This window comes from Oncorhynchus kisutch, linkage group LG14 (genome assembly GCF_002021735.2).
Source record: "Oncorhynchus kisutch isolate 150728-3 linkage group LG14, Okis_V2, whole genome shotgun sequence".
Taxonomy (NCBI): domain Eukaryota; kingdom Metazoa; phylum Chordata; class Actinopteri; order Salmoniformes; family Salmonidae; genus Oncorhynchus; species Oncorhynchus kisutch.
Genome location: NC_034187.2, coordinates 13,155,727 through 13,183,704, shown reverse-complemented (window position 1 = coordinate 13,183,704; position 27,978 = coordinate 13,155,727). Strand labels below are relative to the sequence as shown.

Sequence of the window (27,978 nt, the reverse complement as noted above, 5' to 3'; positions counted from 1 at the left end):
TGGTATATAATCAACTTGTGCTCAAAGGTCAAAACAATAACCACAACTTCTGCCGTGTGAAAAGAAGGCTACAGAAACGCTATTGTTTTATGTGCGCTCCAACGCATGCGCAAGATCGCTTTTCTCCACTTGTGGAAACAGGATATGCGCTTCGTCGACACCATCTAAAGGAATTCAGAAATTGCCAATATCACGTACAGATAACCAAAAGGAGGAGTCCAAGGAGGACTTTCTATTTGAGAAGCTTAGCAGTAAGTAGCTGTCATTCAGAAGACAACCGTCTTTCAGTATGTGTTCATCAGTCAAAGTATCATCTGACGGGGAGTTTTATGCGACTGAGTTGTGTTGAAGAGGAACTAGACTGCTAGCTTCCACTGCTCGCATAGTGGCACCTTGAGCTAGCCAAAAGTACAAAACAACTTTACAGGAATAACTTTTTATTTACGTCAGGCGAAATAACTAAGTTAGTCCACTGCAAGTAAACTTTGTTAACAATGTTTTCAAGGTATTGCAACTCAGTTATGTATTACAGGTTACTCTCAAGACAACTTTTTCACCAATTTTAGTTTAACTCCGCCAGCTATCTAGGCTAGCTAACAACTCATTGGTTGGGTGTTAGTCTGCGATCACCTTGCTCGCTCTTGTTACAAAAAACTAGCTAGCTACTGAACTTGTAAACTTCTTGCCAACTGACGTCCAGCATATCCAGCTAGTTAGCTAACTCATACAATGTCAGCACAGCCACATTAAGGGTTATTTATTTAAGCAGTAAGGCACGAAGGGCTGTGGTATTGAAGTGATAATGCCCTCGAAGCCGGGTTTGAAGGATATTGGCACGGGTGTTAGGCCCGAGACCAAGTCGAGGCCTGGCAAACTTTGCCAACATATCCTCCAAACACCGGCTTTGAGGGCATTATCACGTTTATACAACGGGTTACCAACGTATAAAAAATAATGATTGACATATTTTCATTAACGTTATTTTGGATGATTTATTCATACTATTTCATCCTACCACAAAATATAGTCATAAGTATTGGGTTGCTACCCAAGCTGGCTGGTCATTCGTTCTATTGGTTGGGTTGCCAGAGACGCGACCCAGTCGGTGTTTAAGCTGTTTTCTAGTGTAATTTATTTGGATACATCCATGACATAGAACATGTGCGCTCTCATCAGGACACTATTAAAGACCTAGCCAACGACACAGCGAGGACGTGAATGTCGAGGGTTAAATGCGGAAGACACATTTCAGTTGAACACATTCAGTTCTGAGGACTCATGCTAAATCTTTTCAGTCTCCTGAGGGTGAATATGTACCCTCTTCACGACTGTGTTGGTCAGCTGAGCTGTAGTCAATAAACAGCATTCTCACATAGGTGTTCCTATTGTCCAGGTGGGAAAGGGCAGTGTTGAGTGCGATTGAGATGACATTATCAGTGGATCTGTTGGGGCGGTATGCGAATTGGAATGTTTGTGGGATAATAGTGTTGATGTGAGCCATGACCAGCCTTTCAAAGCACTTCATGGTTACTGACATGAGTGCTATAGGGAGGTAGTAATTTAGGCAGGTTACCTTTGCTTTCCTGGGCACAGGGACTATGGCCATCTGCTAAAAACGTCAGAGGAGACACTTGCCTGTTGGTCCGTGCTTCCTCTGAGCACACGTCCTGGAAATCCGTCTGGCCCCGCGGCATTGTGAATGTTGACCTGTTTAAAGGTCTTGCTCACATCAGCTACAGAGAGCGTGATCACACAGTTGACCGGAACAGCTGGGGCTCTCATGCATGCTTCAGTGTTGCTTGCCATGACGCGAGCACAACGTCATTAGGCCACCTGGTAGGCTCACGTCACTGGGTAACTCACGGCTGGGTTTCCCTTTTGTAGTCCAAAATAGCTTGCAAACCCAGCCACATCTGGTGTAGTCTGATTCAATCTTACTCCTATATTGCTGCATTGCCTGTTTTGATGGTTCGTCTGTGGGCATAGCAGGAATTCTAATAAGCGTCCAGATTAGTGACCCGCTCTGTGAAAGCGGCAGCTTTAGGCTTTAGCTCGGTGCGGATGTTGCCTGTAATCCATGGCTTCTGGTTGGGACGGTCACTGTGAGGACGACGTTGTCATTGCACTTATTGATGAAGGTGGTGACTGAGGTGGTATACTCAATGTCATTGGATGAATCCTGGAACATATTCCAGTCTGTGCTAGCAAAACAGTCCTGTAGCGTATCATCTGACCACTTCCGTATTGAGTGAGTCACTGGTACATCCTGCTTTAGTTTTTGCTTGTAAGCTGGAATCGGGAGGATAGACACACACACACACAGAGAGAGCTACAGACACACAGCTATCCACTGACGCAATGTGATCATTCTCGCTCGTTTTTCAGAATAAAAGCCTGAAACTATGTCTAAAGACTGTTCACACCATGTGGAAGCCATAGGGAAACGAATCTGGTTGATATCCCTTTAAATGGAGGGAAGGCATGCAATGGAACAGAGGTTTCAGAAAAACAGCACTTCCTGGTTGGATTTTCCTCAGTTTTCACCTGCAATATCAGTTCTATTATACTCACAGACAATATTTTGACAGTTTTGGAAACTTTAGTGTTTTCTATCCTAATCTGCCAATTGTATGCATATTCTAGCTTCTGGGCCTGAGAAATAGGCAGTTTCATTTGGGTACGTTTTTCATCCAAACATCAAAATACTTCCCCCTAGTCTCGAGGTTAAACAGCATTCTGTCTGTTTTTAAAGCTCTTTTGTGGGCCTGGCTCCCCAGTGGGTGGGCCTGGCTCCCCAGTGGGTGGGCCTGGCTCCCCAGTGGGTGGGCCTGGCTCCCCAGTGGGTGGGCCTGGCTCCCCAGTGGGTGGGCCTGGCTCCCCAGTGGGTGGGCCTGGCTCCCCAGTGGGTGGGCCTGGCTCCCCAGTGGGTGGGCCTGGCTCCCCAGTGGGTGGGCCTGGCTCCCCAGTGGGTGGGCCTGGCTCCCCAGTGGGTAGGCCTGGCTCCCCAGTGGGTAGGCCTGGCTCCCCAGTGGCTGGTCCTATATCTTCCCAGGACCACCCATGGCTGCAGTCCTGCCCAGTCATGTGAAATCCATAGATTAGGACCTAATACAGTTATTTCAATTGACTGTACAATTCATATAAGGACATCAATCTTTGAAATTGTTACATTTTATATTTTGTTTAGTGTACTTTGAACTACTAAAATAGTGACTTTTGTCAGACCGCATAGGCAGCAGCTCTATAGAGATGATTACTTGAAATAAAATAATTTCATCAAATTAAACAATATACACAACTGAAATATTCAATACTGTGAGTTTATTGCGATATGTTTCGAACGTATTGCTCACCATATCTCTACTGCAGAGGGACTAGAGAGAGCCATGAGAAAACGAGTTTTGATCAGTTATGGAAATAAGTGTTGAAAACAAATTGTCTTCTCATTTAAAAAGGAGATTGCAAACAAGCTGTGAAGGAAAAATACTGGAGTTTTGGTGCAGGTACAGCCAACTGGAGAAATATGAATAATATTGGGACTTTTTTGACGGTATATACTTGACAAACTCTATAATTGTTTGCCCCCATCACTACATTCTAAGCCGTATGCTAGTTTGGATATTGGACACACTGAAACGTGTCTAAAATACTCTGTCATGGTGGAGAATCTGGTGCAGCTTGTCCACACCAAGCGTTTCATCATTCAGTGCTGTGTGTTCCTGACTGGCATGTTAATGATGTTTCAAACACATCTTCATTTCTCTATCAGCCTCTCCTTATCACCAGCCTCCTCATTGTAACCGTGCTGTCTGCATAATGACACCAAGCCATAATGGTACTGACAAGGAACTAGCCTACTGCTGTCTGTAGGCACATAAAAATGCTGCTCATTTGTCTTTCTATCTCAGTCTGTCAACTTTTTTTGTTTCCTTTTCCACACAACATTCAAACCCTATAGACCCCTCTGGGCTGCCAGGAAAGGAATCTCATTTTCCCACTTTGTTGAGACCAAAGTTGAACCATTGTTTTTTTGTAAAGTTGCATAGTATGTTGATTCTGTCCACAAAGTTCAATGGTACCTTTCAGTCATGTTCAAATGGATATCTGTGTTCTTGAAACATTAACTTATGAACCCTTCTCTCTCGGTCCCTCTATCCGGCCACCCCTCTCTCCCCCAGGCCTCAGTGTAGAGCTTGGTGTGACAGGAGGAGCCTCCAACTTCGACAGCAGTAAAATGGCGGATATGTCAGCGGAAGAGATCACCATGAGGGCCAACCAAGTGACCGATGAGGTACAGCTGCCACCCGTATCCATGGAGACACTATAGGAATGGGGGAAGTGTTATGCGGCAGTATTAGCTTCGCTCCTGTGTCAACTCCTATAGAGAAGCAGTAACACATTGATGAGTGAAAAACTCTTACTCTTTGCTGAGCACAGCTAATAATTTATTCAGATCTAAGTTAGTGTACTGTTCTGTTAATCTCTCTGGGACGCTTGCCAAAAGCCAGGGAAAATGCAGAGCGCCAAATTCCAATAAATTACTATAAAAATCAAACGTTCATTAAATCACACATGCAAGATAGCAAATTAAAGCTACACGTGTTGTGAATCCAGCCAACATGTCAGATTTCAAAAAGGCTTCTCGGCGAAAGCATAAGATGCTATTATATGATAGCACAATAGTAAACAATGAGAGAGTAGCATATTTCAACCCCGCAGGCGCGACACAAAACGCAGAAGTAAAATATAAATCACGCCTTACCTTTGACGAGCTTCTTTTGTTGGCACTCCAATATGTTCCATAAACATCACAAATGGTCCTTTTGATCGATTCATTCCATCCATATATATCCAAAATTTCTATTTATTTGGCGCGTTCCAACGTCACTACAAAATATCTCAAAGTTACCTGTAAACTTTGCCAAAACATTTCAAACTACTTTTGTAATACAACTTTAGGTATTTTTAAACGTAAATAATCGATCAAATTGAAGACGGGGTGATCTGTGTTCAATACAAAAAAGAAAACAAACTGACACTACTTTTCTAGTCACGCGCCTCTATCAAACAGTCCACTTCAAGTGACTCTCATTCAAGATGCCTGTGCTTCTTCATTACACAAAGGAAAAACCTCAACCAATTTCTAAAGACTGGTGGAAGCGGTATAGGAACTGCAAGCAAGTCCCTTAGAAATCTGGTTTCCCAATGAAAACAGATTGAAAAGACGGTGACCCCCCCCCCCCCCCCCAAAAAAAAACAGAACATAAGTTCTGTTATACTCACAGATATGATTCAAACAATTTTAGAAACTTCAGAGTGTTTTCTATCCAAATCTACTAATAATATGCATATCTTATATTCTTTGCCCCCTATCCCGAAGATATAAAAAATAATAGTGTGGTCCTCTGCCATTTTGATTTATCTGTATCTCTTACCTACCTGTTTGTCTCTCTCTCTCTCTCGCGCGCTCTCTCTCTCCTTGCTGCCTGACTGATACCTGGGTTGTACTGGGTTTAGTCCAACAGGGTTCTCCCCAAATAATCAGAGGGGTGCTGTGCCACCTTGTGGCTTGTCGTTCTGTGTGAGAAATATATAGTTGTAGGATGATAGAACCCAAATTCATACAACTGTACATAAAAAAAAATGAGTGCATCTGATGCAACCGATGAGAACGTTTAACTTAAAATATTGATAGACTTCCTAGAACTGTTCGCCTGGCCAAACTGAGCAATAGGGGGAGAAGGACCTTGGTCAGGAAGGTGACCAAAAACCCAATGGTCACTCTGACAGAGCTCTAGAGTTCCTCTGTAGAGATGGGATAACCTTTAGGGAGGACAACCATCTCTGCAGCACTCAGCAAATCAGGCCTTTATGGTAGAGTGGCCAGACGGAAGCCACTCTTCAGTAAAAGGCACATGACAGCCTGCTGAAGATTTGCCAAAAGGCACCTAAAGGACTCTCAGACCATGAGAAACAAGATTATCTGGTCTGTTGAAACCAAAATTTAACTGTTTGGCCTCAGTCATGGTGTGGGGTGGCATTTCTTTGGGGAGCCGCACAGCCCTCCATCTGCTCGCCAGAGGTAGCCTGACTGCCATTAGGTACCGAGATGAGATCCTCAGACCCCTTGTGAGACCATATGCTGGTGCGGTTGGCCCTGGGTTCCTCCTAATGCAAGACAATGCTAGACCTCATGTGGCTGGAGTGTGTCAGCAGTTCCTGCAAGAGGAAGGCATTGATGCAATGGACTGGCCCGCCCGTTCCCCAGACCTGAATCCATTTGAGCACATCTGGGACATCATGTCTCGCTCCATCCACCAACGCCACGTTGCACCACAGACTGTCCAGGAGTTGGCGGATGCTTTAGTCCAGGTCTGGGAGGAGATCCCTCAGGAGACCATCCGCCACCTCATCAGGAGCATGCCCAGGCATTGTAGGGAGGTCATACAGGCACGTGGAGGCCACACACACTACTGAGCCTCATTTTGACTTGTTTTAAGGATATTACATCAAAGTTGGATCAGCCTGTAGTGTGGTTTTCCACTTTAATTTGAGGGTATGTTCACCCATATCGGGTGAATCGTTTTAGAAATTACAGCACTTTTTTACATAGTCCAAATGTGTATTGAAGTAGTAAAAAGTTTAGTATTTGGGACTGTAATAATATGTCGACGATAAATACACAATGCAGGGGATGAGAGGACTAGAATTAACGAACTGAAAAACAACTATTTCCATTGGTCTGTAAAGCTGTCAGTCCTGAATTGTCTGCATGTTGAGTCAGGAGCAGAATACTTATTTGGCCATTGACCCAGTTGTACTGCAAGGACTTCTAATTGGTCAACCACAGGAAAGGGTGGGGGGTTATAAATGACATCCTGTTACTTTGTTCAGAATCACTGAGGACAGGGGAGCATGCAGCTACCATCTACCACCCATCATGATTTGTTCTCTCCCCCCCCCGATTTGCTTTGGGGTCTGTGTTATTGAAGAGTATCATCAACTATTAACAGTATCATATTCCTAGCATGTGATGATTCAATTGTTGTTTGTTTTGGTGGTTTGGTTTTCAAATCAACTTCATGGTCTATTTTGGTTAATGGCCTTGGTGCCCTGGTGGATTGGGCATCGCTTGGGGGGGGGGGGGGGGATTCATGAAATTCCAGACCTGGTGACACACTCACTGTGAATTACTCTTGCCTGCCTCTCATGGTCCCTGTTCGGTTGACCATTTGAAAAATGGTGATTATCATTTAAGGCTCTAGATTTTAGGAACAGTCAGTTACAGGTGTTCAACCCAAACGGGAGCACAGCCCCCCTCTGGGACACCCCCCTCTGGGACACCCCCCCCCCCCCCCCCCTCAATAATCAGAACCACCTTAAATGATCCTGGGAGGAACCCTACACACACACACAGAGAGATGGATATGAATGGTTCGGACACAAAGTAGGCTTAGAAATGTGTCCGAGGGACTTAATCATTTTCAACTCGATGTTGAGGTGATATGGTATAACAGTTCATGCTGATTACGTCGTCATGCCCCGAGTAGTCATTTCCCCCTCTACCTTCTCTGCTGTAGGCTACGCCTTTCAGTCATGTTATTAATAGGGCGTCTCGCCTGCACTGACTGCATTCCATCATAACGTTGTCATGTGACCTGGTGCTGCTGCTCTGTGGGACGGTGCTGCTGCTCTGTGGGACGGTGCTGCTGCTCTGTGGGACGGTGCTGCTGCTCTGTGGGACTGCTGCTGCTGTGTGGTTAATCTACCTAACCAGGCACAGTTCAGCCATATGTCAGCTACTTAAGATCTGAGTCTCTGTGGGTCTGTTAAATAGAGAACCATGTGTCGGGCTCACCTAACAGATTTTAAAATTAGAACAATTCACGATAGGCTTTACGCCTGTCCTGGGAATTGAGTACTACCCATGAAGAATTTCATATTACCTAGGCTCTAGTCTAGAGCCTTTTTTTCGTGTATGTCTGTACCCCTGAAAGACTCAATCAAAACAAGGATAAAGGACTCTGTAAGGTGTCTATCATTTGTCTGTTCAGCTGTCATGTTCTACAGGCTACAGGTAACTCTATTGCGCTATCAATCAAATGTATTTTATAAAGCCTTTTTTACATCAACAGTTCTCAATAAGTTTTTAACACAGCCTAAAACTCCCCAAAGAGCAAACAATGCCGATGTAGAAGCACAGTGGCTAGGGGAAAAACTAGGAAGAAGCCTAGAGAGGAACCAGGCAGTCCTCTTCTGGCTGAGCCTATTACCTACCGGTACCTTACAATAAGACCTTATTGTGTCTATTTTGTCCTCTACAGTCCTTGGAGTGCACCAGGCGGATGCTACAGATGGCCGAGGAGGTGAGACAAATGTTGTTATTGCTCTAACAGTCTAGCCCAACACAAGCCCTCTGTCATTACATACAGAAAGAAGTGCACTTTTAGCGATTTCACAGAGTTAGTTCATGTAAGGAAATCAGTCATTTTAAGTAAATGAATTAAGCCATAAGCTATGGATTTCACATGACTGGGAATACAAATGCATGAAAGGTAAGGGTTGTGGATCAGAACCAGTCAGTATCTGGTCTGCAGCAGGATCAAGCTGTTGACTGGGGCCTGTGGAATGTTGTCCCACTCTTCAATGGCTGTGCAACGATCCAGCACATCCCAAACATGCTCAGTGGGTGACATGTCTGGTGAGTATGTATACCATGGAAGAACTGGGACATTTTCAGCTTCCAGGAATTGTGTACAGATCCTTGCTATATGGAGACGTGCATTTTCATTCTGGAACGTGAGGTGATGGTGGCGGAGGAATGGCACAACACTGGGCCTCGTCACGGTATCGCTGTGCATTCAAATTGCTGTCGATAAAATGCAATTGTGTTCATTGTCCGTAGCTAATGCCTGCCCATACATTGCCCCATGGTGGCGGTGGGGTTCTCTGTTCACAACGTTGACATCAGCAAACCACTCGCCCAAACTTCACCATACACGCTGTCTGCTATATGTCCGGTACAGTTGAAACTGTGATTCATCCATGAAGAGCACACTTCTCCAGCGTGCCAGTGGCCATCGAAGTTGTGTCTTTGTCCCCTGTGAATTTGGTTACGACATCAAACTACAGTCAGGTCAAGACTCTTGAGGACAAAGAGCACTCAGATTAGCTTCTCTGAGATGGGTTTGAGTTTCATCAGATGTCTGGGTGGCTGGTCTCAGACGATCCCGCAGGTGAAGAAGCCGGATGTGGGGGTCCTGGGCTGGCATGGTTACACGTGGTTGTGAGGCTGGTTGTACGTACAAGCCAAATTCTCTAAAATGAGGGTGGTGGTGGCTTATGGTAGATAAATTCACTGGCAACAGCTCTGTTGGACATTCCTGCAGTCAGCATGCCAATTGCACACTCCCTCAACTTGAGATTTGTGGCATTGTGGTGGGAGACAACTGCACATTTTAGTGGCCTTTTATTGTCCCCAGCACAAGGTGCACCTGTGTAGTGATCATGCTGTTCAATCAGCTTCTTGATATGCCTGTCAGGTGGATGGATTATCTTGGCAAAGGAGAAATCCACACTAACAGGGATGTAAACAAATTTGTGCACAACATTTTTGAGATTTTTTTTTGTGTGTTTGGAAAAGGTCTGGGATGTTTTATTTCAGCTCATGGGACCAACACTTTACATGTTGCATTTTATATTTTACTTCAGCATATTTCTGTGTTGCTGAAGTTAGCTGAACTGTGGTCTTTGAATTCCTAATGTGGTGCTTGTCCTGTGTTCAGACCAGGGAGACTGGTGTCAACACCATCGACATGCTGGACCAACAGGGGGGTGAGTCGGAGTTCACTACAGAGTACCAGCTCTTAAGAATGGCATCTTTTTTTTTTACAGAACATCATATTGTTAAAACCAGTTTTGTAACTTGGGTTAAATAAATTAATTAATATGGTTTTAGTGTTTCATTTCCCTGAGATGGGTCTTTGCTGTTTTGTCCTGGTTGCATGACAGAGCAACTGAGACGTACAGAGGAGGGTATGGACCAGATCAACGAGGACATGAGGAAGGCTGAGAAGAACCTGACTGACCTGTCCAAGTGCTGTGGCCTCTGTGTCTGCCCCTGTGACAGGTACTGGACACCCCTCTTACCACGAAACTATAACACAAGCGTAGCACTTCAGTTTTTTTTTCTCTCTCTCACTTCTGGAAATGAGTCATGTGACTTTCTGTGTTGTACTTTGTTCTTGTAATGTTGATTCTGTTTCTTAGAATGTTTACATTTCTATCTTGTAAAGAACAAGAAGGCCCGCTCTCTGTTTATGCTTCCAATTTACCGCTTTAGTGACATGAGGTCAAAACAACGTGCTCATGGGCCTCCCGGTTGGCGCTGTGGTCTAAGGCAAGCCCAGGCCCTGTCACAACCGGTCGCGACCGGGAGGTCCATGGGGCAACACACAATTAGCCTAGCTTCGTCCAGGTTAGGGAGGGTTTGGCCGCTAGGGATATCCTTCTTATTGCGCACTAGCGACTCCTGTGTTTCCTCCGACACATTGGCTTCCGGGTTGGATACGCGCTGTGTTAAGAAGCAATGCGGCTTGGTTGGGTTGTGTTTCGGAGGACGCGTGGCTTTCGACCCTCGTCTCTCCCGAGCCCATACGGGATTTGTAGCGATGAGACAAGATAGTAACTATTGGATACCATGAAAAGGGGGTAAAATGAAATAATAATTTAAAAAAACATTTCACCTCACATGACCATGGTGGGTGTGGAAACAATTCAATTCACTTTGATGCACAGTCAATCATAATCATAGAAGATTATGTTGGGCGGGTATTCCAACAATTCCCATGTGACCATTACTCGCGGGTGGCCCTAGAATTATAGTGACCTATCTATTTCAAAAACTTGTGTATCTAATAAGTTATCAATGAGATTTAGTAGTACATCCGGACCAGTGAAAATGATGGACACACCTACTCATTCTAGGGTTTACTATCTTCTACATTGTATAATAATAGCAAAGACATCAAAACTATGAAATAACACATGGAACCATGTAGTAACCAAAGAAGTGTTAAGCAAATCAAAATATATTTGAAATTTTTCAAGGTACACTCTTGGTATTCTCTCAACCAGCATCACCTGGAATGCTTTTACAACAGTCTTGAAGGAGTTCCCACATATACTAAGCACTTCTTGGCTGCTGGTCACCATAGTAGCTCCAGCAGATATATCTCTCTGGTCACCCCCAAAACCAATTCTTCCTTTGGCCGCCTCTCCTTCCAGTTCTCTGCTGGCAATGACTGGAATGAACTACAAAAACTCTGGAAAACACTGGAAAACACTTCTCCCTCACTAGCTTTAAGCACCAGCTGTCAGAGCAGCTCACAGATTACTGCACCTGTACATAGCCTATCTATAATTTAGCCCAAACAACTACCTCTTCCCCTACTGTATTTATTTATTTAGCTCCTTTGCACCCCATTATTTTTATTTCTACTTTGCACATTCTTCCACTGCAAATCTACCATTCCAGTGTTTTACTTGCTAGATTGTATTTACTTCGCCACCATGGCCTTTTTTTGCCTTCCTTATCTCACCTCATTTGCTCACATTGTATATAGACTTATTTTTCTACTGTAACATTGACTGTATGTTTGTTTTACTCCATGTGTAACTCTGTATGTGTCAAACTGCTTTGCTTTATCTTGGACAGGTCGCAGTTGTAAATGCGAACTTGTTCTCAACTTGCCTACCTGGTTAAATAAAGGTGAAATAAATAAATAACTCTGCGCTCCAACTCATCCCAAACCTTCTCAATTGGGTTGAGATCGGGTGATGGTGGAGGCAAGGTCATCAGATGCAGCACTCAATCACTCTCCTTCTTGGTCAAATAGCCCTTACACAACCTGGAGGTATATTGGGTCATTGTCCTGTTGAAAAACAAATTATAGTCCCACTAAGCGCAAACCAGATGGAATAGCGTATCGTTGCAGAATGCTGTGGTAGCCGTGCTGGTTAAGTGTGCCTTGAATTCTAAATAAATCACTTAGTGTCACCAGCAAAGCACCATCACACCACCACCTCCATGCTTCACGGTGGGAACCACACATGCAGAGATCATCTGTTCACCTACTGTGAGTCTAACAAAGACATGGCGGCTGAAACCAAAAATCTCAAATTTGGACTCATCACACCAAAGGATAGATTTCCACCGGTCTAGTGTCCATTGCTTGTGTTTCTTGGCCCATGCAAGTCTCTTATTGGTGTCCTTTAGTAGTGTTTTCTTTGCAGTATTTCACAGAACCTGATTCACACAATCTACTCTGAACAGTTATTGAGATGTCTGTTACTTGAACTCTGAAGCATTTATTTGGGCTTCAATTTCTGAGGCTGGAAACTCTAATGAACGTATCTGCAGCAGAGGTAACTCTGGGTCTTCCTTTCCTGTGGCGGTCCTCATGAGAGCCGGTTTCATCATAGCGCTTTATGGTTTTTGCAACTGAACTTAAAGAAACTTTCAAAGCTCTTGAAATGTTCCAGATTGACTGACCTTCATGTCTTAAAGTAATGATGGACTGTCTTTCTCTTTGCTTATTTGAGCTGTTCTTTGTCTTTGCTTATTTGAGCTGTCATAATATGGACTTGGTCTTTTTATCTTCTGTATACCCACCCTTGTCACAACACAACTGATTGCCTCAAATGCATTAAAAAAGATGACAAGATGACTGATTGACACCTGTTAACTGAAATGCGTTCCAGGTGACTACCTCATGATGCTGGTTGAGAGAATGCCAAGAGTGTGCAAAGCTGTCATCAAGGCTAAGGGTGGCTACTTTGAAGAATCTCCCATATAAAATATTTATATTTAACACTTTTGGTTACTATATGTTTCCATGTGTGGCAAGTCAAATCAATGTAACTTGTTCATGTAAGAAACTTGGTTCAGACCTTTTAAGAGACGTGGTGGATAAACGGTGAAAACAATACAATTCTCTTCTCCGTAATAGTTTATTAGTCGTACCCCCCGCAGCTACTCGCCCACGCCTCCCCAGCTTCTCCTTTACCCAAATCCAGATAGCAGATGTTCTGAAAGCGCTGCAAAACCTGGACCCATACAAATCAGCTAGGCTTGACAATCTGGACCCTCTATTTCTGAAACTGTCCGCCGCCATTGTCGCAACCCTATTACCAGCCTGTTCAACCTCTCCTTCGTATCATCTGAGATCCCCAAGGATTGGAAAGCTGCCGCGGTCATCACCCTCTTCAAAGGGGGAGACACCCTGGACCCAAACTGTTACAGACCTATATCCATCCTGCCCTGCCTAAGGTCTTCGAAAGCCAAGTCAACAAACAGATCACTGACCATCTCGAATCCCACCATACCTTCTCCGCTGTGCAATCCGGTTTCTGAGCCGGTCACGGGTGCACCTCAGCCACGCTCAGGGTACTAAATGATATCATAACCGCCATCGATAAAAGACAGTACTTTGCAGCGGTCTTCATCGACCTGGCCAAGGCTTTCGACTCTGTCAATCACCATATTCTTATCGGCAGAGTCAGTAGCCTCGGTTTTTCTAATGACTGCCTTGCCTGGTTCACCAACTACTTTGCAGACAGAGTTCAGTGTGTCAAATCGGAGGGCATGTTGTCCGGTCCTCTGGCAGTCTCTATGGGGGTACCACAGGGCTCAATTCTTGGGCTGACTCTTTTCTCTGTATATATCAATGATGTTGCTCTTGCTGCGGGCGATTCCCTGATCCCCCTCTACGCAGATGACACCATTCTGTATACTTCTGGCCCTTCCTTGGAAACTGTGCTATCTAACCTCCAAACGAGCTTCAATGCCATACAACACTCCTTCCGTGGCCTCCAACTGCTCTTAAACGCTAGTAAAACCAAATACATGCTTTTCAACCGTTCGCTGCCTGCACCCGAACTCCCGACTAGCATCACCACCCTGGATGTTTCCGACCTAGAATATGTGGACATCTGTAAGTACCTAGGTGTCTGGCTAGACTGCAAACTCTCCTTCCAGACTCATATCAAACATCTCCAATCCAAAATCAGATCTAGAGTCGGCTTTCTATTTCGCAACAAAGCCTCCTTCACTCACGCCGCAAAACTTACCCTAGTAAAACTGACTATCCTACCGATCCTCGACTTCGGGGATGTCATCTACAAAATAGCTTCCAATACTCTACTCAGCAAACTGGATGCAGTTTATCACAGTGCCATCCGTTTTGTTACGAAAGCACCTTATACCACCCACCACTGCGACCTGTATGCTCTAGTCGACTGGCCCTCGCTACATGTTCGTCGCCAGACCCACTGGCTCCAGGTCATCTACAAGTCTAGGTAAAGCTCCGCCTTATCTCAGTTCACTGGTGACGATGGCAACACACACCTGCAGCGCGTGCTACAGGTGGATCTCACTGATCATCCCTAAAGCCAAAAGCTCATTTGGCCACCTTTCCTTCCAGTTCTCTGCTGCCTGCGACTGGAACGAATTGCAAAAATCTCTGAAGTTGGAGACTTTTATCTCCCTCACCAACTTTAAACATCTGCTGTCTGAGCAGCTAACCGATCGCTGCAGCTGTACATAGTCTATTGGTAAATAGCCCACCCAATTTACCTACCTCATCCCCATACTGTTTTTATTTTATTTACTTTTCTGCTCTTTTGCACACCAGTATCTCTACCTGTACATGTTCATCTGATCATTTATCACTCCAGTGTTAATCTGCTAAATTGTAATTATTCACTCCTATGGCCTATTTATTGCCAACCTCCTCATGCCTTTTGCACACAATGTATATAGATTATTTTTTTTCTACTGTGTTATTTACTTGTTTATTGTTTACTCCATGTGTAACTCTGTTGTCTGTTCACACTGCTATGCTTTATCTTGGCCAGGTCGCAGTTGCAAATGAGAACTTGTTCTCAACTAGCCTACCTGGTTAAATAAAGGTGAAATAAAAAATAAAATACACCCTTTTTTTTCAATTTAGAATGATACCCTTAATCTTAATGGCCCGTGATGCCATGATTGAGCATTGTGCATTTGTTTGTAAAGTGACCACCTGTCACCTTGTCTAGGACCGGTGGAAGCTCTCTTCCCCTGAAGTTGTCCCCTGATTGACGGACTGAATTGAATGAATTGATTGATGGACTGACATGAATGATGGACTGACTAATGATCCATTGATTGACGGACCGACTTGATTCTCCCTCAGGGTGACATCCATAGAGCATGACTCTAAGTACAAGCGTACCTGGGGAACAGGTGATGGTACAGGAGAGGGAGGGGTTGGCTCGGTGGTGTCCAGGCAACCCTCGGGCATCCATAACGGACAAGCCAACCAGCAGCAGCCCATGGGGGGCTCTGGACCCTACATCAAGAGGTGGGTGAAGCCAGTCAACCGTATAATACACACCTAGTTACAAACGATCAGCTTGATCCAACTTGCTTTTGCTCCCTTTGCCCTTTTTTAAAATGTTTGCAGATGTGGAGGGAATGTGGTGGAAACTCCACAACATAGCTTCTACTTACCCAGTCCTTTCAGATCTGTAAGGTGGTGGAAACTCCACAACATAGCTTCTACTTACCCAGTCCTTTCAGATCTGTAAGGTGGTGGAAACTCCACAACATAGCTTCTACTTACCCAGTCCTTTCAGATCTGTAAGGTGGTGGAAACTCCACAACATAGCTTCTACTTACCCAGTCCTTTCAGATCTGTAAGGTGGTGGAAACTCCACAACATAGCTTCTACTTACCCAGTCCTTTCAGATCTGTAAGGTGGTGGAAACTCCACAACATAGCTTCTACTTACCCAGTCCTTTCAGATCTGTAAGGTGGTGGAAACTCCACAACATAGCTTCTACTTACCCAGTCCTTTCAGATCTGTAAGGTGGTGGAAACTCCACAACATAGCTTCTACTTACCCAGTCCTTTCAGATCTGTAAGGTGGTGGAAACTCCACAACATAGCTTCTACTTACCCAGTCCTTTCAGATCTGTAAGGTGGTGGAAACTCCACAACATAGCTTCTACTTACCCAGTCCTTTCAGATCTGTAAGGTGGTGGAAACTCCACAACATAGCTTCTACTTACCCAGTCCTTTCAGATCTGTAAGGTGGTGGAAACTCCACAACATAGCTTCTACTTACCCAGTCCTTTCAGATCTGTAAGGTGGTGGAAACTCCACAACATAGCTTCTACTTACCCAGTCCTTTCAGATCTGTAAGGTGGTGGAAACTCCACAACATAGCTTCTACTTACCCAGTCCTTTCAGATCTGTAAGGTGGTGGAAACTCCACAACATTGCTTCTACTTACCCAGTCCTTTCAGATCTGAAAACACCACACGGTTAGGGTTAGCAAGCAAGGGCAAATAGTCTCATGATTGTATTTTGACACTGTGAGAATAGTAGATATGTGCAGTCATGTGGCCCCTTAACTCCCCCAGGATTACCAACGATGCTCGGGAGGATGAGATGGAGGAGAACCTGGATCAGGTGGGCAGCATCATAGGGAACCTGAAGAACATGGCCAGAGACATGGGCTCTGAGCTAGACAAGCAGAACAAACACATCGACTGCATCACAGAAAAGGTGGGTTGTCGTCATGGCTGGGCTTGTGTTCTCCATACACTTGCCTCACACTCCTAGGGCTTATGATACCATGTTGCGGGGCTTATACCACCAGTATGCTTTGACGAAGGTCTTTGTGACCAGAAGTTCTGCCTATTAAAGGTGCAGAGATTGTTTTCTACAGTTTAGTTTGTAATCTTCATACACCTCCGCTAGCTTTTTCTTGGGTGTGGTACAGTAGATTTGTCTTGTGTACACGAGGATGCCTAACATAGGCATTATAGGCCTACTGTCAGGCGGCCTTCTGTTTCACTAAGAAAGAGTCATGTTGATATTGATCCACCACTCACCTGGTGTGTGTTGTCTCCCCCCCCCCCCCCCCCCCATCAGGCGGACAGAAACAAAGCACGTATCGATGAAGCCAACCAGCGAGCCAACAAGCTCATCAAGTAGACCCACCTACCTGCTCCCGATTTTCAAATCATCCACCTTGAATCTCTGCCTCAGCTTCCATGTACATAAACTCTCTCTCTCTCTACAAAGTAAATCAACCAGGACAAAACCCATGAACCAACACCTACCACAGTTGCCTTTTCTGTAATGTAAATATGCTCACACAACACTCTCTTCTACCTTTTTTATGACTTGTTCAAAGTTCCTTGCCTGGGTCCCATCCCAAATATGTGACACAGTGAATCACTTTTTCAGGCGTTGTGAGATCTGTGCCCATATTCAGAAAGCCTCTGAGTAGGAATGCTGATGTAAGATGGTTTATATATATATATTCATTCAGGCCCTGATAAGCAGTGGAGGCTGCTGAGAGAGGACGGCTCGTAGTAATGGGATAGTATCAAACACATGGTTTCAATGTGCTTGATGCCATTCCATCCACTCATTCCAGCCATTTATTTTTGAGCTGTCCTCCCCTAATATGTGCAGTGTGGCTTCCGAAAATATGACCTGGAACATCAGATTCTCACCGTCTGTTGACCCCTGGTGGTCATGGGATGTCATAGCAGCTGTATACACCTCAGGCATATGCAGGGAAGTTGAGACAACAGCTCTTCATATCATTTGGCTCTTGTAACTACTGTTATTGTTTGAAATGTGCATATTTAATTATTCTTATAAAGTAGAAATGACTTGTGAATAAAGTTAGGACCTATACCCTTTGAATTGAAATGATGTTTGAACGATCTAATATCTGTTTTTTTCCCCAGCTATAACACACCGAATGATGAAAACATGTTTTCCTTAGAGTAACAACTAATCATTAACCAAAGATCTTGTCACTGTTAGATTTACCTCTGCTAGCCTGAGTGCCAGTCAGTTTGTGCTATCATGTCAACTCTTTGGCTGGGATTCAATTCGATCATGCATTGTCAGCTATGCACATTTAAAGGCAATGTTTTCGCGTCGGTTGAATCGAACATGACCTATTTCTTGTTTTTTTTATGTCAAGCGCACAATAAGGCTGACCTACCGCTGTTTGGATGGAATCTCTGCTCTTGACCCTCATTGGCTTGACAATGAATGAGCAATGGAGTTGTCAAGAATACAAACCGATCTGGGACCAGGGTACCTCTCTGCCATGCTGTACCTCCCCCTCATTTTTATTTTACTCCTTTCTATTTGAACTGCCACGTTTTCACCTGAGACCTTAAGTGCCTTTGTCTTGGAAAGGTTCCAGTGGCTGTGTTGTAACAGCCTGGTCCCCAAATCATCTCTTCTGTGTCAGTAATTTAGGCATGGATTCAATCCGTTACGTCGAAGACCTGCGCTTTAGCGTAATTGACATTTTAAAGGCAATTTTCCCGCTTTTGCCGAGACTGCATTTACGGTAAACACTGCATATGTCGGCTCAATCGGCAATTACTTTTGAATTAGATCTCTATGGTGGATCTTCCACGCTATGATTCAATTTATCCTCTTATTCATCCAGAAATGTCCCATATGTTTCTTCATTAAATATTTGTAAGAAAAAAACTAAAAGTGTTTGTTCTTCTGCATTCAGGTATGTTCTGGTTTAGACTGAAAGAAACTGTGATATCTAAGGCTGGACATTAACCAAAGTGACATTTGGACTCATTTAGATTTGTCATAATAATAGTTTATTATAGCTATTTTATACTTCTGTCTAGAGTCTGTTGCTTCAACACCAGAGTGAAATAACATTTCAGGGTTACCAACTGTAATGTCAATTCAACAACTGCATCTTTTTCGGTTGAGGAAAACCGTTTGCTCTGTCTGGATGATTGTTTCATAGAAGTGCCTTTTATTTCAAACTTTATATTTGTAAAATTCATTAAACTGTTCAGTAAAACCTTGATGAGCATTTTAATTAAAGTTGTGGCGCGATAAGGGGGGGGGGGGGGGGGATATAAACCTATAGTTGAGTTTATTTTCAAGTTCACCTCTTAAAATGTATTACATTTTCTGTGAAATATGACATAGCTAATAGAAAATGCTAATACCCACTGCACACACAGGACTGGAACGTTAGGACAGTGGTTAGCTGTGTATGTGGCTACATGTGAGAGGGGGAATGTAATGGCTGGAGGTATACAGGGAGGATGTGCTGGAGGTATACAGGGAGGATGTGCTGGAGGTATACAGGGAGGATGTGCTGGAGGTATACAGGGAGGATGTGCAGCAGGTTTTTGGTTCAATTGCATTTCACGAAGAACTGAAAATGTTTTACTGAGTGTTTCACTGCACACAGTGGTTGGGGTTAAGGGGGTATACCTGCCCTAAAGCAAAGGGATAAACCAAACTACGCAGACAGTGGTTGGGGTTAAGGGGGTATACCTGCCCTAAAGCAAAGGGATAAACCAAACTACGCAGACAGTGGTTGGGGTTAAGGGGGTATACCTGCCCTAAAGCAAAGGGAAAAACCAACTACGCAGACAGTGGTTGGGGTTAAGGGGGTATACCTGCCCTAAAGCAAAGGGAAAAACAAACTACGCATACAGTGGTTGGGGTTACGGGGGTATACCTGCCCTAAAGCAAAGGGAAAAACAAACTACGCAGACAGTATTTGGGGTTAAGGGGGTATACCTGCCCTAAAGCAAAGGGAAAAACCAAACTACGCAGACAGTGGTTGGGGTTAAGGGGGTATACCTGCCCTAAAGCAAAGGGAAAAACCAAACTACGCAGACAGTGGTTGGGGTTAAGGGGGTATACCTGCCCTAAAGCAAAGGGATAAACCAAACTACGCAGACAGTGGTTGGGGTTAAGGGGGTATACCTGCCCTAAAGCAAAGGGAAAAACCAAACTACGCAGACAGTGGTTGGGGTTAAGGGGGTATACCTGCCCTAAAGCAAAGGGAAAAACCAAACTACGCAGACAGTGGTTGGGGTTAAGGGGGTATACCTGCCCTAAAGCAAAGGGAAAAACAAACTACGCAGACAGTGGTTGGGGTTAAGGGGGTATACCTGCCCTAAAGCAAAGGGATAAACCAAACTACGCAGACATTCTTCCATTTTGCATTTTCATACTGTGTGGGTTTTGGAAAAGCAGTCTAGATTTGATTGACCCACAATTATATCCTGGACTTTGACAAAAGTTATTTTTGTCTCATTATCTACCTGTAATTCAAGGTGTTTTGAATGAAACCAAAGTGTGATCGAAGGAATCATATAACTGCAGTCCAAAGTAAAGACTGAATAGGGTACTCGTGAGAACATCACTTTAACACCATATTAACCCTTGTGTGTGTGGTCATGTTTTTGTTATTCACCCAATTTCTGTGGGTCTGATGGACCCAGAACATTATTGGGTTTTTAAAACAATACAGCCATAACAATTTACGTAAAAATACTTAAGATATGTCAACATCTAAGTATTATGTTGACTTATATCAATTACAATCAACATCTAAGTATTATGTTGACTTATATCAATTACAATCAACATCTAAGTATTATGTTGACTTATATCAATTACAATCAACATCTAAGTATTATGTTGACTTATCAATATCAATTACAATCAACATCTAAGTATTATGTTGACTTATCAATATCAATTACAATCAACATCTAAGTATTATGTTGACTTATCAATATCAATTACAATCAACATCTAAGTATTATGTTGACTTATCAATATCAATTACAATCAACATCTAAGTATTATGTTGACTTATATCAATTACAATCAATATAGACCATACAAGCAGCATTTGTTTTTTTCAATCAAATGTGATTTTGTAAACAAACATCAATTATAATCAAGACATGGGTGGAATAAATCATGTTTATCTTGAACAAATATAAATGAAATTTCATCTCTATTGATGTTTATTGCTTTGAACTGAACAAATTGGAAGGACAAATTTTACATACAGTATTTTATGGAAATGATAAATGAGCCCCATCGAACACAAATTAAGACCGGTCTACACACCAAGAGGGACAGAGTTTTACTGTGTGTGGTGCAAATGTCTTTCTTGCACTTTATGTGTTCTGTGTCTTCCTGTCCTTCTTGGGTCCACACACATCGCATCACTTCTTGTTGCTCCCAGCTGCAATTTATAATAATGGAAACATTTAGTTCAGGATTTTTACTAACATCTCACTCACTCACATATATAGTTACAGCAGACCAAGGTAGGAGAGTCAGACACATGCAACAACATCACTCACACTTACTTCTGGTATTGGAGTTGGTGGTTCTGTGGGTCAGGCGGATGGGGCACCAGCATCCTCCTCCTGAATCCTCCTCACGATGGCTGCAGAAGCTGGGGTCCTTGGGATATGTTGCCTCCTCTGGATTTGAGGTCTTACCAATGCCTTGCTAAGCTTCCCGCGAAAGAGTCATCTCCTCTGGAGCTTCCCTCTGTTCCAATCTGGGTACAAAGCCATCCAGATGACAAACAAGGTGTATATTGAGATGTCCAAGATGTTGGAAAATATCACAAGTGGCCAGCAGGGTTCTTACTTAGCAGCTGTAGCCAGTCACCAGCTTGTCTAAATTGTCCACCCCTCCTTTTGTGGCATTGTAATCCATTATGATTAGTTTTTTGATGTTCCTGGCCACAGATTCTCCCATCCCCATGCAGCGTACTCAAAGTTTTTGCATGTGATGTGGCCACGGACTCCCTGTGTCATGTCCAGGACATCCCGCATCCCTTGGTTCTTCTCAGGGCTCCTCCATCCCATGGTTCTTCTCAGGGCTTCTCCATCCCTTGGTTCTTCTCAGGGCTCCTCCATCCCTTGGTTCTTCTCAGGGCTCCTCCATCCCTTGGTTCTTCTTAGGGCTCCTCCATCCCTTGGTTCTTCTCAGGGCTTTCTCCATCCGGCTTCTCTGTATACACTTGCAACTTTCACACATATGATGACGCAGCATCACAGCAGCCCAGATCTAGTTTCCATATTTTGCAGGTTTAGACGGTATGTACTGCCCCTAAATGGCATAAGCTGCTCATCAACAGTAACGCTGGGCCTAGGGTTGTGAAACGGGGGAAGGCGGTCCACCCACTTGTCCCACACTGACCTGATTGCAGCTAGCTTGTCTCTCTGCACTGACCTGATTGCAGCTAGCTTGTCTCTCTGCACTGACCTGATTGCAGCTAGCTTGTCTCTCTGCACTGACCTGATTGCAGCTAGCTTGTCTCTGCCGCCGAGCTGGTCTGGTGTCTCGGTTATTGAAGTGGATACTCCTGGAAATAATGTGGACATTTCCCAGAGACATTGTTGCACGGAAAAGTTCTCTGCCAGTTTCTGCATCCCACAGGGATTCTGTGGATTCCCCATTAGATCTGAAAACACCAGCAAGGATAAGAACCCCAAAGTATGCAAGTAAATGAGTTTGGTCCATCTCCTTCCATTTCTCTCCCAAAACATACCTCCCCTCCAAGTTAGTGCAGTCCAGAATGGATGGTGTCTGGGATGAACAGTTCAAAAGAAGACTATGTCCTGCACATGACTAACCACCATCTTTATTACATTGGCAGCCAATGCCGGGGTGGCTCATTCCTTGGGCAAGAAGACCATTCAATTTCACAATGCAGGCTGCTGGCTGAGGGTCAATCTCAACCTCTTCTTGCAACTCACTGTCAGACTCCAAATTGACATAGACATGATCCTCATACGTGACAGGTAGCCTAGTGGTCAGAGCTTTGAGCTAGTAACTGAAAGGTTGCAAGTTCAAATCCCCGAGCTGACAAGGCAAAAATCTGTCATTCTGCCCCTGAACAAAGGCAGTTAACTCACTGTTCCTAGGCAGTCATTGAAAATAAGAATTTGTTCTTAACTGACGTTGGAAAATTCTTCATCTTCCAAGATGGAAGACGGTCCTTCCACACCAGCTTCTCTCTCTTCTTAGGCCCTCTGAGCAGAGAATATTTTTGCCATACTGATTGATTGTGGTAAGGAGCCACACATGCAACGCTATTTATTTGTTGTGTTCCCCCCCAATTTGCACCTGGCTGGGGTAGTGTCTGCACCTGGCTGGGGTAGTGTCTGCACCTGGCTGGGGTAGTGTCTGCACCTGGCTGGGGTAGTGTCTGCACCTGGCTGGGGTAGTGTCGGAAAATACTGCCTTTTTTTCAATATCAAAATAATGTGTTAACATTTTGCAGGTTCCTGTAAGACATTGTGTAGTTTCACACACTACAAAGGGTAAAGACAGCAGACAGGCAGGGAGACAGACTATGTTGAAACAGCAGGCCCAGGGAGGATGAAGACTGAGTGAAGGCACACACAAACCTTTTTGTTACATTTTTACTTCTTTTCACCTACACACACACACACACTTTTATTACCCTCGGGTCCTGTGGACCCAAACACCATGTGTAGGGGGGTGCACAGTGTGCACTCAATGAAAATGTGTTATTTTATATGTTCTTCACCGAAAATGAGCCAAGGCCAATGAGTCTCAGGTTGAAAAAATTATGTCTTTGAGTAAACATTGAAGGGGTCCCACAGACCCGAACACCACACAAAAAAATAAACAATAAAACATGATTCATGCATTTTTTTTTATATACTGTATATGAACAGATATGAAAGTTGAGATTCGATAAACTTTCTAAAATCAGTTAGGTATGAGCTATTTCAACTTCTCAGAGATGGCCATTGTTCTGGTAAAAGTCCTGTTTGAAAGTGATTGCGTTATGTTTAAGGTAATGGCAGGTCAATAACAAGATAGCATAATCATCTTTCAATTGTGTTACTTTCATTATCTCAGTTAAAACAGTCTATAACTGCCCATTTCAACAGCATTATTTTGCCTTCACAGTGCATAGGACAATTAGTTTGCATACTTGCAGTTGTACTTGCTGTGCATGCAGGTACTGTACTGTACAATGTCTCAATCTCTTTCAGGCAACACTAGGCCTATCAATTCATTAGTTAAAACAGAATTTACAAAGCTCTTTTAAAAAGCCTAGCCACCCAATCCTGATGATTCTATGATATAAGAGCACCAAATTCAAACCACAGTATAACAATTCACAACCATTTTATAGGAATATAAGGCAGATGAATCAACAAAAGTACTCTTACGAGTCATACTGTTTTGCAATACAAATCATACAAGCATGCTTTTATCTAAAGCAAAGTTGGGAAACAATTGTAAAAGGAAAATAATGAATTTTACAAACATTCTTTGGTTGAGTGTGAAAAGAGCATTCCTGTGCTTTTATTGAGCTATTTGAATTTAGCATATTTTGTCAAAAAGAGAAAGAAAACTGTTGTTACCCTTTAATACAGGCAGCAGAGGTTTACATCTAAACTACAATATCTCATCTATTTCAAAGTAAAAAAAGAACATCTTTATAAGATCAAATTCATTCTGATTGTACAGTAAAACTTCTTCTGCCCCAAGACCTGCAATATAGTCAGTCTGTCCATCCTCACTTTTTATTGGCAAACCGACTGAAGCCCTTCTTCTCCTTGTCTTTCTTGTCTTTCGCTGGCTCTGGTGTGGTGAGGGTGGTAGAAGAGGAAGGAGGGGGCAGGCTGCGGGCCCGGACCCCTGCAGACCCTGAGGGTTCCGCCTCTTCCTGTGCCAGGGGCTTCACTGCTTTCTCTATGGCCTGGGTCCAACGCCCCAGTTCCTCCTGAAATAACCATACATTTACGTTGAATATATTTCCATGAATTTGGGTGTTGGGGTTAAGGTCTCCCCAATATTAACATTCGTAATAAATGTACAGATGTAATGCATTTACACATACTTCCATGATTCCATTGCAGAAAGTGCCGGACGCTTATATTTCAAATGGTCCAACAGCAATGAGATCTGTATTTTGATGACTTGTTGATTAACGGATATATTATGGAGAACTGTGTGAAGTCGGATCTTTTGCCACAGTGGTCTATCGATTGGTCCGGCCAGATCCTGGGTCAGTGATTGGGTTGGGGATCTGGGTCAGTGATTGGGTTGGGGATCTGGGTCAGTGATTGGGTTGGGGATCTGGGTCAATGATTGGGTTGGGGATCTGGGTCAGTGATTGGGTTGGGGATCTGGGTCAGTGATTGGGTTGGGGATCTGGGTCAAGCTGCCGTGTCTTAACACAGCCTATTATTACCAGATAGGATACAGAATGTGTTTGATATTATATTGTAGGATAATGTAATATTGTATACAGTATGGATATTTTAAATGCATTACAGTGCTGTACTGTGGTGTGATTGTTGAACGTATGTTTGGATATTTCATGTGTGTTAATGATTATATTCCAAAGTGCATTACTGCTGTTACCCTGTAATAAGAACCCATGACATTCTTGTGTGACAAAACCAGATAAATGAAATACACATCATAAAAACCAGAAGTGCGTGAAGAACCCACCTCATCTTTACACTGGAACAGGTACTCACTACCATCACCCAGCCTGGAAGATAGACAGCAAGAGGGAAAACAATTCAGTTTAAACCAAACGCGTGGTAAGAGAGTGTGAACTAAAATCAGCAAAAAAAAAGAAACATCCTCTCTCTGTCAACTGCGTTTGTTTTCATGTCAAATATTTGTATGAACATAACAAGATTCAACAACAGAGACAAACTGAACAAGTTCCACAGACATGTGATTAACAGAAATGGAATAATGTGTCCCTGAACAAAGGGGGGGGGAGGGGGGTCAAAATCAAAAGTATCAGTCAGTATCTGGTGTGGCCACCAGCTGCATTAAGTGCTGCAGTGCATCTCCTCCTCATGGACTTCACCAGATTTGCCAGTTCTTGCTGTTAGATGTTACCCCACTCTTCCACCAAGGCACCTGCACATTCCCAGACATTTAGTAGGTCCCAGACTTAGGTCCCAGACGTTCTCAATGGGATTGAGATCCGGGCTCTTCGCTGGCCATGGCAGAACTCTGACAGTCCTGTATTGCAGGAAATAACGCACAGAACAAGCAGTATGGCTGGTGGCATTGTCATGCTGGAGGGTCAGGTCAGGATGAGCCTGCAGGAAGGGTACCACATGAGGGAGGAGGATGTCTTCCCTGTAACGCACAGCATTGAGATTGCCTGCAATGACAAGCACAGTCCGATGATGCTGTGACACACCTCCCCAGACCATGACGGACCCTCCACCTCTAAATCCATCCCCGCTCCAGAGTACAGGCCTCGGTGTAACGCTCATTACTTCGACGATAAACACGAGTCTGACCATATCCCCTGGTGAGACAAAACCGCAACACTTCAGCGAAGAGCACTTTTTGCCAGTCCTGTCTGGTCCAGTGACGGTGGGTTTGTGCCCATAGGCGACATTGTTGCCGGTGATGTCTGGTGAGGACCTGCCTTGCAACAGCCTTACAAGCCCTCAGTCCAGCCTCTCTCAGCCTATTGCGGACAGTCTGAGCACTGATGGAGGGATTGTGCGTTCCTTGTATAACTCGGGCAGTTGTTGTTACCATACTGTACCTGTCCCACAGGTGTGATGTTCGGATACACTGCGAGGACGATCAGCTGTCCGTCATGTCTCCCTGTAGCACTGTCTTAGGCGTCTCACAGTACGGACATTGCAATGTATTTCCCTGGCCTCATCTGCAGTCATGCCTCCTTGCAGCATGCCTAAGGCACATTCACGCAGATGAACAGGGACCCTGGGCATCTTTATTTTGGTGTTTTTCAGAGTCAGTAGAAAGGCCTCTTTAGTGTCCTACGTTTTCATAACTGTGACCTTAATTGTCTACCATCTGTAAGCTGTTAGTGTCTTAACGACCGTTCCACAGGTGCATGTTCATGGGAAACAGTGTTTAAACCCTCTACAGTGAAGATCTGTGAAGTCCTTTGGATTTTTACAAATGATCTTTGAAAGCCAGGGTCCTGAAAAAGGGACATTTCTTTTTTTGCTGAGTTTACGTACCCTAAAACACTAACGTTCCTCACCTCAGTATGAATACATGCTTCTTCTTCTTGTAGTTGTTCAGGACTTCCCATTTGGCGTTGCCGAGCGACAGAGGGTCCTCTCCGTGGTAGGTGGAGCCATGGCCGAAGCTCTTGGCGTCCTTATAGACAGACAGCTGACCAGGCTTCAGCACACAGTACAGGTTGTTCCAGGACCTGTGAGAGGACAGGAGCACAGACATATTTTGATGGAAAACACCTTAAGCAGATACATACGCAACCCAAGCTTACCCAAAACTATTTGAATTATTTGGAGGTAGTATCATGAGCTATCCTTTACATCCTACCTACTGTAATTGGAGTGAGTACCTTCTTTCATTACCCCAAACTATACAAAATACCTGGCAAAATGTGCAGCCTTAATTCTACGCAAATCAACCATTTTAAGCCAACCATAGCAACAATAACCATGCTCTTTAAGGCTGTGAGTGTCTCTACCTGGTGGAAGCCTTCTTCCCAGCAGCCTCTAGGTCGTGTTTCCGTCCCAGCATGCCCTCCTGCAGCACAGCCTTAGGGCTGAGGGGGTCAGCAGGTAGGGTGGCGGCCCGGGGCTCCCCCTCCCTGAGGGTCTGTCCTGACACAGAGGCATCCAGCAGCTCCAGAGAGCTAGCATCCTGCATCTCGGAGACCATGGGCACCGTAGAGTCACCTGCTGTTCCCTCCAACTGACCCAAACTGGGCTCCACCTCCACTGCTCCAGAGGCAGACTGGGGAAGAGAATTGAGTATGATATATTTACAATCAATTTTAACATACATATAGGAAAGAGAAATGGGCCTGGATTCAATCAGATTGAGCGGTAATCAGCATTGGCCGACATTCCGCATACCAGATGTTTTGGAGGTGTAACTGCTGTATGAGCTGACCAATCGGTGAGCGGCTGCTCTTGTGTGTCACAAACCACTCCCTTCCTTACTATCCCTACTGCGTTAGAAATTCAGAAATGCCACTAGAAAGTGTTGGCTCTATGTTTGAAATGACACCTTTCCGTAGAACTTTACAATAAAGATCTCTTTGTAAAGGGTTTATA

The 27,978-nt window shown here is 44.1% G+C and overlaps 2 protein-coding genes across 2 annotated transcripts in view; one reads left to right on the top strand and one right to left on the bottom strand.

The window, feature by feature from the left end:
* The first annotated feature begins 38 nt into the window (after positions 1–38).
* On the top strand, positions 39–18,918 carry LOC109904278 (synaptosomal-associated protein 23-like). The gene is made up of 8 exons (XM_020501518.2): positions 39–251; positions 4,179–4,291; positions 8,325–8,366; positions 9,786–9,834; positions 10,012–10,129; positions 15,237–15,404; positions 16,468–16,612; positions 16,982–18,918. Exons 2-8 carry the CDS (start codon positions 4,235–4,237, stop codon positions 17,042–17,044), a joined length of 642 nt encoding a protein of 213 aa, XP_020357107.1. The 5' UTR covers positions 39–251; positions 4,179–4,234; the 3' UTR covers positions 17,045–18,918.
* A 4,383-nt stretch (positions 18,919–23,301) lies between these two features.
* The window catches only part of LOC109904594 (spectrin beta chain, erythrocytic-like), a 69,359-nt gene continuing 64,682 nt past the window's right edge, over positions 23,302–27,978 (bottom strand). Inside the window, 4 exon segments of the mRNA XM_031787867.1 lie at positions 23,302–24,656; positions 25,391–25,433; positions 26,931–27,104; positions 27,387–27,655. Coding sequence (XP_031643727.1) covers positions 24,450–24,656; positions 25,391–25,433; positions 26,931–27,104; positions 27,387–27,655 — 693 coding nt within the window. The 3' untranslated portion in view covers positions 23,302–24,449.